This window comes from Denticeps clupeoides, unplaced genomic scaffold (assembly GCF_900700375.1).
Source record: "Denticeps clupeoides unplaced genomic scaffold, fDenClu1.1, whole genome shotgun sequence".
NCBI classification, from domain to species: Eukaryota; Metazoa; Chordata; class Actinopteri; order Clupeiformes; family Denticipitidae; genus Denticeps; species Denticeps clupeoides.
In genome coordinates this window covers 100,191-115,192 of record NW_021629740.1, presented here as the reverse complement: position 1 = coordinate 115,192, position 15,002 = coordinate 100,191, and the positions used below count along the sequence as shown (strand labels likewise).

The 15,002-nt window shown below is 43.6% G+C and overlaps 1 protein-coding gene across 1 annotated transcript; it reads right to left on the bottom strand.

Moving 5' to 3' along the window:
- Positions 1-2,252: 2,252 nt before the first annotated feature.
- On the bottom strand, positions 2,253-14,738 carry LOC114773157 (WD repeat-containing protein 93-like). Its single transcript, XM_028965695.1, has 9 exons — positions 14,634-14,738; positions 13,993-14,117; positions 13,790-13,906; positions 13,479-13,680; positions 13,328-13,392; positions 13,178-13,256; positions 13,022-13,101; positions 12,285-12,369; positions 2,253-2,308 (listed from the first exon to the last, which is right to left on the bottom strand). Exons 1-9 carry the CDS (start codon positions 14,704-14,706, stop codon positions 2,253-2,255), a joined length of 882 nt encoding a protein of 293 aa, XP_028821528.1. The 5' UTR covers positions 14,707-14,738.
- Positions 14,739-15,002: the final 264 nt, after the last annotated feature.

The following is a 15,002-nucleotide window of genomic DNA, read 5'->3' as shown; positions in this document are numbered from 1 at the left end:
TTAAATACAGAGGACATATTTTTTGTGCCACCATGTGCTGTGCTGCATTGTATCGCAATGACATTTCACTTAGACAAACTAGGGTTTATGACCTGGTCCTCCACCACTTCACATTAATCTCAGTGGATGGTGTGGTGGATGTAATGGTGAAACAGTACCAGGCTTATTGCTTGTCAGCTTGGTCAGTTTGTATTGAAACAGGTTGTGTCCTCCTGTCCACCAGACACACAGAGCTGTGGGTAACACTACAGAGACATAACATTGAGCAGGTTAGTCTTCTACAGCTACTAATTTTGCCAGAACGTAAGAGAAAGTTATTGTAGGAGAGAAGTGGTCAGAAGTTTGTAGAGCATCAACATCAACCTTCACATAAAGACCCCTGCAGTGGTGATCTCACTATGCCATAACATGGACACTGTGCACCTTATGGATAGTAGATTTTCTGTGGACAGATCCGACGTTTCTGGTGGGCTGACCTGTATGAGATGTGGAGGGGGTTGCTCCAGCTCTTGGCATGAACAAAAATGGGATGTGCAGAGGCTACAGCAGAAGCAGAATGAAGAATAACATCATAAACATCCTCTCACTCTGTGCGCTGTGAACTAATCTTCATTAGATTATAAAACTGAAGCAAACTTATGTTGTTGAAATTTTTGTTTTTCTTTTAAACATTTGATCAGTTTCTCTATATGGGAACGCCCCAGGGCGTGACCAACCACAGAAGCACCAATGATGTATGCTTCCCCCTCACCTGCTTCCATGCAGGCAGTCACTACCCACCGTGCCTATGTGCATGACCGAGGTAAAGTGGTTTTGGTATGAGTCCCATTCATGGTGGCATGGAGGAGCTGGGGGTGCCCCACCACCAGACCACCACCTGGGCACCACCCAGCGGTTCACATTCAGAACCACCCCCCGTCAGCGAGGCATCCGCTGGGTCCTACAGTCCACCGGCTCTAGTCATTGGCGACTCCATAGTTACAAACGTGAGGATAGCGGCACCAGCGAATAAAATCCGCTGGCGAAAAATAACCGCATATTCCAGTATAGCGATTCACATCGGCGCTAATTAACTAAAGAATGAACTAAAGATCATTTTATAGAGATGCCTGATCTTGATTGCAGTCACATTTCGAATTATAGACCAATATCCAACCTTACGTTTATATCGTGTACGTACCTAGACAGCAACAATATTCATGAAGTATATGAGTCAGGATTTAGACCTCATCATAGCTTGGAGACGCCACTGGTTAAATTTAATGTTGATTCGTCTATGCCTGTAGAATATCTAGGTCTCCAGGTAAATTCTGTGCCTTTTCAGTTAGATCTGGGAGAAATGCGGCAGGGCTGTCGAAATGTGCAGTCTTGGCTTCTCTCTGACAAACGACGATGTGCCTTTGAGGATGTGGCCAAACATGCTGCTAAATGCTTTCCCACCCCTGAGCCTTATCTGCCCCACCCTTGCAGCCTCCATTTTGGACGCGATGCGAGAGGTAAGCCTATCGAGTCTCAGCACTTATCACACTGGCTGGTGGCGGTAATCGCTCTGGCGTATCACGCAGGGGGCACCCTGTAACAGCAGCAACTTAGGGCTCACTCTACCCCTTGGGCTGTACGTGATATTTGTGCTGCTGCTAGCTGGGCTACAGTGCACATATTTATTAGGGTTTACCAGACTGATGTCACAGCACCTTATTATCAGTGCAGATTTTTAGCCTGGTCCAGGAGGACACGAAACCAGGCCCTTCAGAAAACATGCAATATGGGAGTTGGACATATATTCCCCACACTGAGATACTGATAGCCCGGTTCTCTGAAACCATGAGCGAGGTATCTCAACTTCCCCCTCCTTGCATTTGGTTGCATGGTGAGGAGCAGGCTAGAGAAGGCTGTTCCAGTGGGCTGCAGCAGTTGATGTGGGGGGGCGGGGCTTCCTGTGTCCAGTTGCCATTGGTCTATCTGTGATGGAAGTGGAATCATTTGTGATTCTGTGGTTGGTCATGCCAAGGGCATTCCCATAGTGAGATACCTCACTCGTGTTTTTAGAGAACCAGTGTTACATTAAGTAACTTAACGTTTTCATGGTTTTTGAAGAATGGACATGGTAATGAGACACAGAATAAAAAACTATGTCTCAACTAGAACAGGTAATCACCTAGGCAGTTCATCAGTCTCCTCCATCAATGCAAATGCTGCATCATGTGCTTCCCATTGTTGGTCACTGATCAGGTGATTCTGGCCTGAACCAATCAGGGTGCCGTCATCTGTCCTTTTAGGATTTCAAATGGACTTTTTACTGTTGTCCCTGAACACAACCATGAAAAACCACCAGATCAAAGTTCAATCAAACATTAAACATTATTATATTTCCATGTGATTACCTGTCCTTGTTAGTGGTGAGGATTACCTGTCCCTGTTTTTGATGTGGATTACGTGTCCTTGTTAGTGGTGAAAATTACCTGTCCCTGTTTTTGATGTGGATTACCTGTCCTTGTTAGTGGTGAAAATTACCTGTCCCTGTTTTTGATGTGGATTACGTGTCCTTGTTAGTGGTGAGGATTACCTGTCCCTGTTTTTGATGTGGATTACCTGTCCTTGTTAGTGGTGAGGATTACCTGTCCCTGTTTTTGATGTGGATTACGTGTCCTTGTTAGTGGTGAAAATTACCTGTCCCTGTTTTTGATGTGGATTACCTGTCCTTGTTAGTGGTGAGGATTACCTGTCCTTGTTTTTGATGTGGATTACGTGTCCTTGTTAGTGGTGAGGATTACCTGTCCCTGTTTTTGATGTGGATTACCTGTCCTTGTTAGTGGTGAGGATTACCTGTCCCTGTTTTTGATGTGGATTACCTGTCCTTGTTAGTGGTGAAAATTACCTGTCCCTGTTTTTGATGTGGATTACGTGTCCTTGTTAGTGGTGAGGATTACCTGTCCCTGTTTTTGATGTGGATTACCTGTCCTTGTTAGTGGTGAGGATTACCTGTCCTTGTTTTTGATGTGGATTACGTGTCCTTGTTAGTGGTGAGGATTACCTGTCCCTGTTTTTGATGTGGATTACCTGTCCCTGTTTTTGATGTGGATTACGTGTCCTTGTTAGTGGTGAGGATTACCTGTCCCTGTTTTTGATGTGGATTACCTGTCCTTGTTAGTGGTGAGGATTACCTGTCCCTGTTTTTGATGTGGATTACCTGTCCTTGTTAGTGGTGAAAATTACCTGTCCCTGTTTTTTGATGTGGATTACCTGTCCTTGTTAGTGGTGAGGATTACCTGTCCCTGTTTTTGATGTGGATTACGTGTCCTTGTTAGTGGTGAGGATTACCTGTCCCTGTTTTTGATGTGGATTACCTGTCCTTGTTAGTGGTGAGGATTACCTGTCCCTGTTTTTGATGTGGATTACCTGTCCTTGTTAGTGGTGAGGATTACCTGTCCCTGTTTTTGATGTGGATTACGTGTCCTTGTTAGTGGTGAGGATTACCTGTCCCTGTTTTTGATGTGGATTACCTGTCCTTGTTAGTGGTGAAAATTACCTGTCCCTGTTTTTGATGTGGATTACGTGTCCTTGTTAGTGGTGAGGATTACCTGTCCCTGTTTTGATGTGGATTACCTGTCCTTGTTAGTGGTGAGGATTACCTGTCCTTGTTTTTGATGTGGATTACGTGTCCTTGTTAGTGGTGAGGATTACCTGTCCCTGTTTTTGATGTGGATTACCTGTCCCTGTTTTTGATGTGGATTACCTGTCCTTGTTAGTGGTGAAAATTACCTGTCCCTGTTTTTGATGTGGATTACCTGTCCTTGTTAGTGGTGAAAATTACCTGTCTCTGTTTTTGATGTGGATTACCTGTCCTTGTTAGTGGTGAGGATTACCTGTCCCTGTTTTTGATGTGGATTACGTGTCCTTGTTAGTGGTGAGGATTACCTGTCCCTGTTTTTGATGTGGATTACCTGTCCTTGTTAGTGGTGAGGATTACCTGTCCCTGTTTTTGATGTGGATTACCTGTCCTTGTTAGTGGTGAGGATTACCTGTCCCTGTTTTTGATGTGGATTACCTGTCCTTGTTAGTGGTGAAAATTACCTGTCCCTGTTTTGATGTGGATTACGTGTCCTTGTTAGTGGTGAGGATTACCTGTCCCTGTTTTTGATGTGGATTACCTGTCCTTGTTAGTGGTGAGGATTACCTGTCCTTGTTTTTGATGTGGATTACGTGTCCTTGTTAGTGGTGAGGATTACCTGTCCCTGTTTTTGATGTGGATTACCTGTCCCTGTTTTTGATGTGGATTACCTGTCCTTGTTAGTGGTGAAAATTACCTGTCCCTGTTTTTGATGTGGATTACCTGTCCTTGTTAGTGGTGAGGATTACCTGTCCCTGTTTTTGATGTGGATTACGTGTCCTTGTTAGTGGTGAGGATTACCTGTCCCTGTTTTTGATGTGGATTACCTGTCCTTGTTAGTGGTGAGGATTACCTGTCCTTGTTTTTGATGTGGATTACGTGTCCTTGTTAGTGGTGAGGATTACCTGTCCCTGTTTTTGATGTGGATTACCTGTCCTTGTTAGTGGTGAGGATTACCTGTCCCTGTTTTTGATGTGGATTACCTGTCCTTGTTAGTGGTGAAAATTACCTGTCCTTGTTAGTGGTGAGGATTACCTGTCCCTGTTTTTGATGTGGATTACCTGTCCTTGTTAGTGGTGAGGATTACCTGTCCTTGTTTTTGATGTGGATTACGTGTCCTTGTTAGTGGTGGAGGATTACCTGTCCTGTTTTTGATGTGGATTACCTGTCCCTGTTTTTGATGTGGATACGTGTCCTTGTTAGTGGTGAGGATTACCTGTCCCTGTTTTTGATGTGGATTACCTGTCCTTGTTAGTGGTGAGGATTACCTGTCCCTGTTTTTGATGTGGATTACCTGTCCTGTTAGTGGTGAAAAATTACCTGTCCCTGTTTTTGATGTGGATTACCTGTCCTTGTTAGTGGTGAGGATTACCTGTCCCTGTTTTTGATGTGGATTACGTGTCCTTGTTAGTGGTGAGGATTACCTGTCCCTGTTTTTTGATGTGGATTACCTGTCCTTGTAGTGGTGAGGATTACCTGTCCCTGTTTTTGATGTGGATTACCTGTCCTTGTTAGTGGTGAGGATTACCTGTCCCTGTTTTTGATGTGGATTACGTGTCCTTGTTAGTGGTGAGGATTACCTGTCCCTGTTTTTGATGTGGATTACCTGTCCTTGTTAGTGGTGAAAATTACCTGTCCCTGTTTTTGATGTGGATACGTGTCCTTGTTAGTGGTGAGGATTACCTGTCCTGTTTGATGTGGATACCTGTCCTTGTTAGTGGTGAGGATTACCTGTCCTTGTTTTTGATGTGGATTACGTGTCCTTGTTAGTGGTGAGGATTACCTGTCCCTGTTTTTGATGTGGATTACCTGTCCCTGTTTTGATGTGGATTACCTGTCCTTGTTAGTGGTGAAAATTACCTGTCCCTGTTTTGATGTGGATTACCTGTCCTTGTTAGTGGTGAAAATTACCTGTCTCTGTTTTTGATGTGGATTACCTGTCCTTGTTAGTGGTGAGGATTACCTGTCCCTGTTTTTGATGTGGATTACGTGTCCTTGTTAGTGGTGAGGATTACCTGTCCCTGTTTTTATGTGGATACCTGTCCTTGTTAGTGGTGAGGATTACCTGTCCCTGTTTTTGATGTGGATTACCTGTCCTTGTTAGTGGTGAGGATTACCTGTCCCTGTTTTGATGTGGATTACCTGTCCTTGTTAGTGGTGAAAATTACCTGTCCCTGTTTTTGATGTGGATTACGTGTCCTTGTTAGTGGTGAGGATTACCTGTCCCTGTTTTTGATGTGGATACCTGTCCTTGTTAGTGGTGAGGATTACCTGTCCTTGTTTTTGATGTGGATTACGGTCCTTGTTAGTGGTGAGGATTACCTGTCCCTGTTTTTGATGTGGATTACCTGTCCCTGTTTTTGATGTGGATTACCTGTCCTTGTTAGTGGTGAAAATACCTGTCCTGTTTTTGATGTGGATTACCTGTCCTTGTTAGTGGTGAGGATTACCTTCCCTGTTTTTGATGTGGATTACGTGTCCTTGTTAGTGGTGAGGATTACCTGTCCCTGTTTTTGATGTGGATTACCTGTCCTTGTTAGTGGTAGGATTACCTGTCCCTGTTTTGATGTGGATTACCTGTCCTTGTTAGTGGTGAGGATTACCTGTCCCGTTTTGATGTGGATTACGTGTCCTTGTTAGTGGTGAAAATTACCTGTCCCTGTTTTTGATGTGGATTACCTGTCCTTGTTAGTGGTGAAAATTACCTGTCCCTGTTTTTGATGTGGATTACGTGTCCTTGTTAGTGGTGAGGATTACCTGTCCCTGTTTTGATGTGGATTACCTGTCCTTGTTAGTGGTGAGGATTACCTGTCCTTGTTTTTGATGTGGATTACGTGTCCTTGTTAGTGGTGAGGATTACCTGTCCCTGTTTTTGATGTGGATTACCTGTCCTTGTTAGTGGTGAGGATTACCTGTCCTTGTTTTTGATGTGGATTACGTGTCCTTGTTAGTGGTGAGGATTACCTGTCCCTGTTTTTGATGTGGATTACCTGTCCCTGTTTTTGATGTGGATTACCTGTCCTTGTTAGTGGTGAAAATTACCTGTCCCTGTTTTTGATGTGGATTACCTGTCCTTGTTAGTGGTGAAAATTACCTGTCTCTGTTTTTGATGTGGATTACCTGTCCTTGTTAGTGGTGAGGATTACCTGTCCCTGTTTTTGATGTGGATTACGTGTCCTTGTTAGTGGTGAGGATTACCTGTCCCTGTTTTTGATGTGGATTACGTGTCCTTGTTAGTGGTGAAAATTACCTGTCCCTGTTTTGATGTGGATTACCTGTCCTTGTTAGTGGTGAAAATTACCTGTCCCTGTTTTTGATGTGGATTACGTGTCCTTGTTAGTGGTGAGGATACCTGTCCCGTTTTTGATGTGGATTACGTGTCCTTGTTAGTGGTGAGGATTACCTGTCCCTGTTTTTGATGTGGATTACGTGTCCTTGTTAGTGGTGAAAATTACCTGTCCCTGTTTTTGATGTGGATTACCTGTCCTTGTTAGTGGTGAGGATTACCTGTCCTTGTTTTTGATGTGGATTACGTGTCCTTGTTAGTGGTGAGGATTACTGTCCCTGTTTTTGATGTGGATTACGTGTCCTTGTTAGTGGTGAAAATTACCTGTCCCTGTTTTTGATGTGGATTACCTGTCCTTGTAGTGTGAAAATTACCTGTCCCTGTTTTTGATGTGGATTACCTGTCCTTGTTAGTGGTGAGGATTACCTGTCCTTGTTTTTGATGTGGATACGTGTCCTTGTTAGTGGTGAGGATTACCTGTCCCTGTTTTTGATGTGGATTACCTGTCCTTGTTAGTGGTGAGGATTACCTGTCCCTGTTTTTGATGTGGATTACGTGTCCTTGTTAGTGGTGAAAATTACCTGTCCCTGTTTTTGATGTGGATTACCTGTCCTTGTTAGTGGTGAGGATTACCTGTCCTTGTTTTGATGTGGATTACGTGTCCTTGTTAGTGGTAGGATTACCTGTCCCTGTTTTTGATGTGGATTACCTGTCCTTGTTAGTGGTGAGGATTACCTGTCCCTGTTTTTGATGTGGATTACCTGTCCTTGTTAGTGGTGAAAATTACCTGTCCCTGTTTTTGATGTGGATTACGTGTCCTTGTTAGTGGTGAGGATTACCTGTCCCTGTTTTTGATGTGGATTACCTGTCCTTGTTAGTGGTGAGGATTACCTGTCCTTGTTTTTGATGTGGATTACGTGTCCTTGTTAGTGGTGAGGATTACCTGTCCCTGTTTTTGATGTGGATTACCTGTCCTTGTTAGTGGTGAAAATTACCTGTCCCTGTTTTTGATGTGGATTACCTGTCCTTGTTAGTGGTGAGGATTACCTGTCCCTGTTTTTGATGTGGATTACGTGTCCTTGTTAGTGGTGCGGATTACCTGTCCCTGTTTTTGATGTGGATTACCTGTCCTTGTTAGTGGTGAGGATTACTGTCCCTGTTTTTGATGGGATTACCTGTCCTGTTAGTGGTGAGGATTACCTGTCCCTGTTTTTGATGTGGATTACGTGTCCTTGTTAGTGGTGAGGATTACCTGTCCCTGTTTTGATGTGGATTACCTGTCCTTGTTAGTGGTGTGTGAAAATTACCTGTCCCTGTTTTTGATGTGGATTACGTGTCCTTGTTAGTGGTGAGGATTACCTGTCCCTGTTTTTGATGTGGATTACCTTCCTGTTGTTAGTGGTGAGGATTACCTGTCCTTGTTTTTGATGTGGATTACGTGTCCTTGTTAGTGGTGAGGATTACCTGTCCCTGTTTTGATGTGGATTACCTGTCCCTGTTTTTGATGTGGATTACCTGTCCTTGTTAGTGGTGAAAATTACCTGTCCCTGTTTTTGATGTGGATTACTGTCCTTGTTAGTGGTGAAAATTACCTGTCTCTGTTTTGATGTGGATTACCTGTCCTTGTTAGGGTGAGGATTACCTGTCCCTGTTTTTGATGTGGATTACGTGTCCTTGTTAGTGGTGAGGATTACCTGTCCCTGTTTTTGATGTGGATTACCTGTCCTTGTTAGTGGTGAGGATTACCTGTCCCTGTTTTTGATGTGGATTACCTGTCCTTGTTAGTGGTGAGGATTACCTGTCCCTGTTTTTGATGTGGATTACCTGTCCTTGTTAGTGGTGAAAATTACCTGTCCCTTTTTTGATGTGGATTACGTGTCCTTGTTAGTGGTGAGGATTACCTGTCCCTGTTTTTGATGTGGATTACCTGTCCTTGTTTTTGATGTGGATTACCTGTCTTGTTTTTGATGTGGATTACGTGTCCTTGTTAGTGGTGAGGATTACCTGTCCCTGTTTTTGATGTGGATTACCTGTCCCTGTTTTTGATGTGGATTACCTGTCCTTGTTAGTGGTGAAAATTACCTGTCCCTGTTTTTGATGTGGATTACCTGTCCTTGTTAGTGGTGAGGATTACCTGTCCCTGTTTTGGTGTGGATTACCTGTCCTTGTTAGTGGTGAGGATTACCTGTCCCTGTTTTTGATGTGGATTACGTGTCCTTGTTAGTGGTGAGGATTACCTGTCCCTGTTTTTTGATGTGGATTACCTGTCCTTGTTAGTGGTGAAAATTACCTGTCCCTGTTTTTGATGTGGATTACGTGTCCTTGTTAGTGGTGAGGATTACCTGTCCCTGTTTTTGATGTGGATTACGTGTCCTTGTTAGTGGTGAGGATTACCTGTCCTTGTTTTTGATGTGGATTACGTGTCCTTGTTAGTGGTGAGGATTACCTGTCCTTGTTTTTGATGTGGATTACGTGTCCTTGTTAGTGGTGAGGATTACCTGTCCCTGTTTTTGATGTGGATTACCTGTCCCTGTTTTTGATGTGGATTACCTGTCCTTGTTAGTGGTAAAATTACTGTCCTGTTTTTGATGGGATTACCTGTCCTTGTTAGTGGTGAAAATTACCTGTCTCTGTTTTTGATGTGGATTACCTGTCCTTGTTAGTGGTGAGGATTACCTGTCCTGTTTTTGATGTGGATTACGTGTCCTTGTTAGTGGTGAGGATTACCTGTCCTTGTTTTTGATGTGGATTACGTGTCCTTGTTAGTGGTGAAAATTACCTGTCCCTGTTTTTGATGTGGATTACCTGTCCTTGTTGTATGGTGAAAATTACCTGTCCCTTTTTTGATGTGGATTACGTGTCCTTGTTAGTGGTGAGGATTACCTGTCCCTGGTTTTGATGTGGATTACGTGTCCTTGTTAGTGGTGAGGATTACCTGTCCCTGTTTTTGATGTGGATTACGTGTCCTTGTTAGTGGTGAAAATTACCTGTCCCTGTTTTTGATGTGGATTACCTGTCCTTGTTAGTGGTGAAAATTACCTGTCCCTGTTTTTGATGTGGATTACGTGTCCTTGTTAGTGGTGAGGATTACCTGTCCCTGTTTTTGATGTGGATTACCTGTCCTTGTAGTGGTGAGGATTACCTGTCCCTGTTTTTGATGTGGATTACGTGTCCTTGTTAGTGGTGAAAATTACCTGTCCCTGTTTTGATGTGGATACCTGTCCTTGTTAGTGGTGAGGATTACCTGTCCTTGTTTTTGATGTGGATTACGTGTCCTTGTTAGTGGTGAGGATTACCTGTCCCTGTTTTTGATTGTGGATTACCTGTCCTTGTTAGTGGTGAGGATTACCTGTCCCTGTTTTTTGTGGATTACTGTCCTTGTTAGTGGTGAAAATTACCTGTCCCTGTTTTGATGTGGGATTACGTGTCCTTGTTAGTGGTGAGGATTACCTGTCCCTGTTTTGATGTGGATTACCTGTCCTTGTTAGTGGTGAGGATTACCTGTCCCTGTTTTTGATGTGGATTACGTGTCCTTGTTAGTGGTGAGGATTACCTGTCCCTGTTTTTGATGTGGATTACCTGTCCCTGTTTTTGATGTGGATTACCTGTCCTTGTTAGTGTGGTGAAAATTACCTGTCCCTGTTTTGATGTGGATTACCTGTCCCTTGTTAGTGGTGAGGATTACCTGTCCCCTGTTTTTGATGTGGAATTACGTTGTCCTTGTTAGTGTGAGGATTACCTGTCCCTGTTTTGATGTGGATTACCTGTCCTTGTTAGTGGGGTGAGGATTACCTGTCCCTGTTTTTGATGTGGATTACCTGTCCTTGTTAGTGGTGAGGGATTACTCTGTCCCTGTTTTGATGTGGGATTACGTGTCCTTGTTAGTGGTGTAGGATTACCTGTCCTGTTTTTGATGTGGATTACCTGTCCTTGTTAGTGGTGAAAATTACCTGTCCCCTGTTTTTGAGTGTGGATTACGTGTCCTTGTTAGTGGTGAGGATTACCTGTCCCTGTTTTTTGATGTGGATTACCTGTCCCTTGTTAGTGGTGAGGATTACCTGTCCTTGTTTTTGATGTGGATTACGTGTCCTTGTTAGTGGTGAGGATTACCTGTCCCTGTTTTTGATGTGGATTACCTGTCCCTGTTTTTGATGTGGATTACCTGTCCTTGTTAGTGGTGAAAATTACCTGTCCCTGTTTTTGATGTGGATTACCTGTCCTTGTTAGTGGTGAAAATTACCCTGTCTCTGTTTTTGATGTGGATTACCTGTCCTTGTTAGTGGTGAGGATTACCTGTCCCTGTTTTTGATGTGGATACGTGTCCTTGTTAGTGGTGAGGATTACCTGTCCCTGTTTTTGATGTGGATTACCTGTCCTTGTTAGTGGTGAGGATTACCTGTCCCTGTTTTTGATGTGGATTACCTGTCCTTGTTAGTGGTGAGGATTACCTGTCCCTGTTTTTGATGTGGATTACCTGTCCTTGTTAGTGGTGAGGATTACCTGTCCCTGTTTTTGATGTGGATTACGTGTCCTTGTTAGTGGTGAGGATTACCTGTCCCTGTTTTTGATGTGGATTACCTGTCCTTGTTAGTGGTGAGGATTACCTGTCCCTGTTTTGATGTGGATTACGTGTTCCTTGTTAGTGGTGAGGATTACCTTGATGTGATTACCTGTCCTTGTATGGTGAGGATTACCTGTCGCTGTTTTTGATGTGGATTACGTGTCCTTGTTAGTGGTGAGGATTACCTGTCCTTGTTTTTGATGTGGATTACCTGTCCTTGTTAGTGGTGAGGATTACCTGTCCCTGTTTTGATGTGGATTACCTGTCCCTGTTTTGATGTGGATTACCTGTCCTTGTTTTTGATGTGGAGTAACCTGTCCGCTTGTTAGTGGTGAGGATTATCTGTCCCTGGTTTATTGATGTGGATTACCTGTCCATTGTTAGTGGTGAAAAATTACCTGTCCCTGTTTTTGATGTGGAATTACCTGTCCCTTGGTAGGGGTGAGGATTAACATGTCCCCTGTTTTTGATTAGTGGATTACCTGTCCTTGTTAGTGGTGAGGATTACCTGTCCCTGTTTTTGGTGTGGATTACCTGTCCTTGTTAGTGGTGAGGATTACCTGTCCCTGTTTTTGATGTGGATTACGTGTCCTTGTTAGTGGTGAGGATTACCTGTCCCTGTTTTTGATGTGGATTACCTGTCCTTGTTAGTGGTGAGGATTACCTGTCCCTGTTTTTGGTGTGAATTACCTGTCCTTGTTAGTGGTGAGGATTACATGTCCCTGTTTTTGGTGTAGATTACCTGTCCTTGGTAATGGAGTGATAGTGGTGTGTAATGGTGTGGATTACCTGTCCTTGGTAGTTATATGGTTAGTGGTGTGGATTACCTAGACACACTCTGGGTGGTTTAATCTTCATCATCATCACTATGGGAGACAGCTGCTGCTCTTCAGAGATGAGGTTCTCAGGTCTCTGTGCCAAACAAAACAATGTGTAAACATCAGTATAACCTCTGCATGAACGTCTAGATTGGGCTCAGATGTTTTAGGACTGTGTGATTCATGGCTCACTCGGTGAATCACCCAGATCCTTTAAATAACTCATGAGTCACAAATCTGAGGTACACATTGAACCGAATCCTTTGAGTCCAAACTACAGTACACCATGTCTAAATTGTAAACTCTGTCGCATATATACATTTTATAATCATCAAAACACCAATTACTACCATAAATGTTGCATAACTTCGTTTCTTTGCACCACCACACTTGAAAATTAGGTATATACTACAAACCTACAATCCTACAAACTTCCTGCAAAGTTGAATCCTCCTAGTGGACATGTGTCAAAAACATGTATCCGAATCTGAATCACTCAAATGAGCAGGTTAAATTTCACAAGAAATTTTACTTTCTTTACAAAGATGATTCAAACATTTCAGTTGACTCACACTTGTTGATTTGGCAAAACTGACTTTAGTGACTCACACACCTGGATCAGTTTACTGAGTAAATCGGAGGGAGCTGAATCCTAAGAAGGATCAGAGTAGTACAGCTCTAGTTTGTTTGTGATGTTGGTGTATGAGTAGGAGATAGTGGGGTGTGTGTGTGTGTGTGTGTGTCACCTGTTGTGTTAGTATGTGCAGCTCCGTCATCCAGAGCTCTGTGGGGAACCGATACACCTGCAACCAGGCGGAACCTCGACCTGAAGAAACTCAGCGTTATTCTCAGCTCTGAGCAATCAGCTGCACTGGCTGCCACATGCAGGACATCCATCTTACATGTGAAGGTGGCAGCTCCAACATATCCACCTCTGGACACTTGGAATTTGACGCAAATGTTCCTTTGCTTGAAGTCGTCCTGAGAGCAGCAGCAGATGAAACAATGAGGTGAACAGCCGGCTAGGTTAGGAGCAATGATGCTGACCGTACAGTTTCACTGATCACTGTCATCAAGTAGATTCTGTCAGCATGCAGAGCAAACAGCCGTGGAACACCTGAACAGAGACACCAGGACACCAGCTCAGTGACCTCTGATGTTATGGAGCTCTTTGGGCATCTGTGATATTAAAGGGAGACTGACCCATATTATCCACAGTGCTGAGGAGATGGGTGGTGTCTCTCAGACGGGTGCTGTGGATGGAGGTGATCTCTGCTCCACCCTCCTCCCATGTACACGCAGGGGTGAAACAGGAAGTGCTGATGACAGACAGACCGTGGGTGTGACCCAGGAAGATGTATCTGCCATCATCTGAACAAGCCAGACAGTTTACCCTTTCAGAAATCTAAAGAGAAACACACACACACACCAGGTGTTACACAACAGTGTGTAACACCATTTATGAAAGTTCTCTTAAATAAGAATTCTTAAGATCTCTGTGACGCTTGGTTCACCTTGATCTCTCTCAAAGGTGTGTGTGAGGGGACATGTGATCTTGTCTGGTCAGCTGACCTTATCTTCTCCCGCTGAAGGATGACCTCCCACGCCCTGTCCACGACCACATCCACAGCCTGATAGTACACACAAAACAATATATACACATATATATACAATTTATCAACACACAAACACGCTATCTGAAGCCAGAGGTCATGACCTTCTCTATTGCACGGAAGGGCTGCGGCAGATGATCATGGAGCTGATCCGGGTCCCTGAGGAATTCTTCCTCATCCTCAGTGCTAACTGTCCTCCTTAAGGCCATTCTTCTGCAGCACAGCAACACTGTCAGTATATATATATATACTTACGTGGTGGAAGGAAACTCGCTTAAACGTTATTCGCTGTTTTAGAGCAACATTAATAAATACGTTTGGCAAAGCAGACCTTCTGTTGACTTCCGGGAGGAACGGTTGTCATGGCAGCGCGACTTTCTGCAGTATTGTAAAATATTAAAACGTAACTGCAGAAAAGTAGCACGACCATATAACTGGCGTCTACAAACACCTTTCGTGGTGAAAAGAAATACGGAATAAAATGGTCATAATCAGTCACTGTTCTCAGATCAGTGCTGGGCGCAAGATTGCCAGATTGGGCGCCAGTCATTGTTGCCAGATCCTTAATTTTGAAGTATTGTACCAGCATCTTAAAATGATCGTATTTTGAGAAATATGATCGTAGACACGCTATTTCTATTTTGATGTTGCTCAGAAAATCTGCTTCAATAACATCATCATCATAGCCTGTACGTATTATAGCGTATAATGCAACTTTTACCAACACAACGTTTGTAAAACCCACCTCTGGGAGGCGATGGTGTGATGGCGATGTTGCGGATGCTTACTGTTCGCGTCTTCTCGCTTAAAGCACACATCGTGGTCAAACGCAATCGCACACGGAGCCAAAATGTACGTGATAGCGTTAGGCAACTAAAGCACTGCATTATGGGACCTGTAGTTTGTGTATTATCAGCGCTTCATATAAAATAATAGCTCTATATTAAATGACGTAAAGTTTGACCCTTGTGTGTGACCCCTGTGAGTTCATTGATGACTTCACATTAACAAGCCAAGTATGCCTGAACAGCCAGATGAAAACGGAGATCTGTACCGTGTCGTGCTGATGAAATAACTTGGCCATACATCTATCGTACATTACAGGAGATTTTGG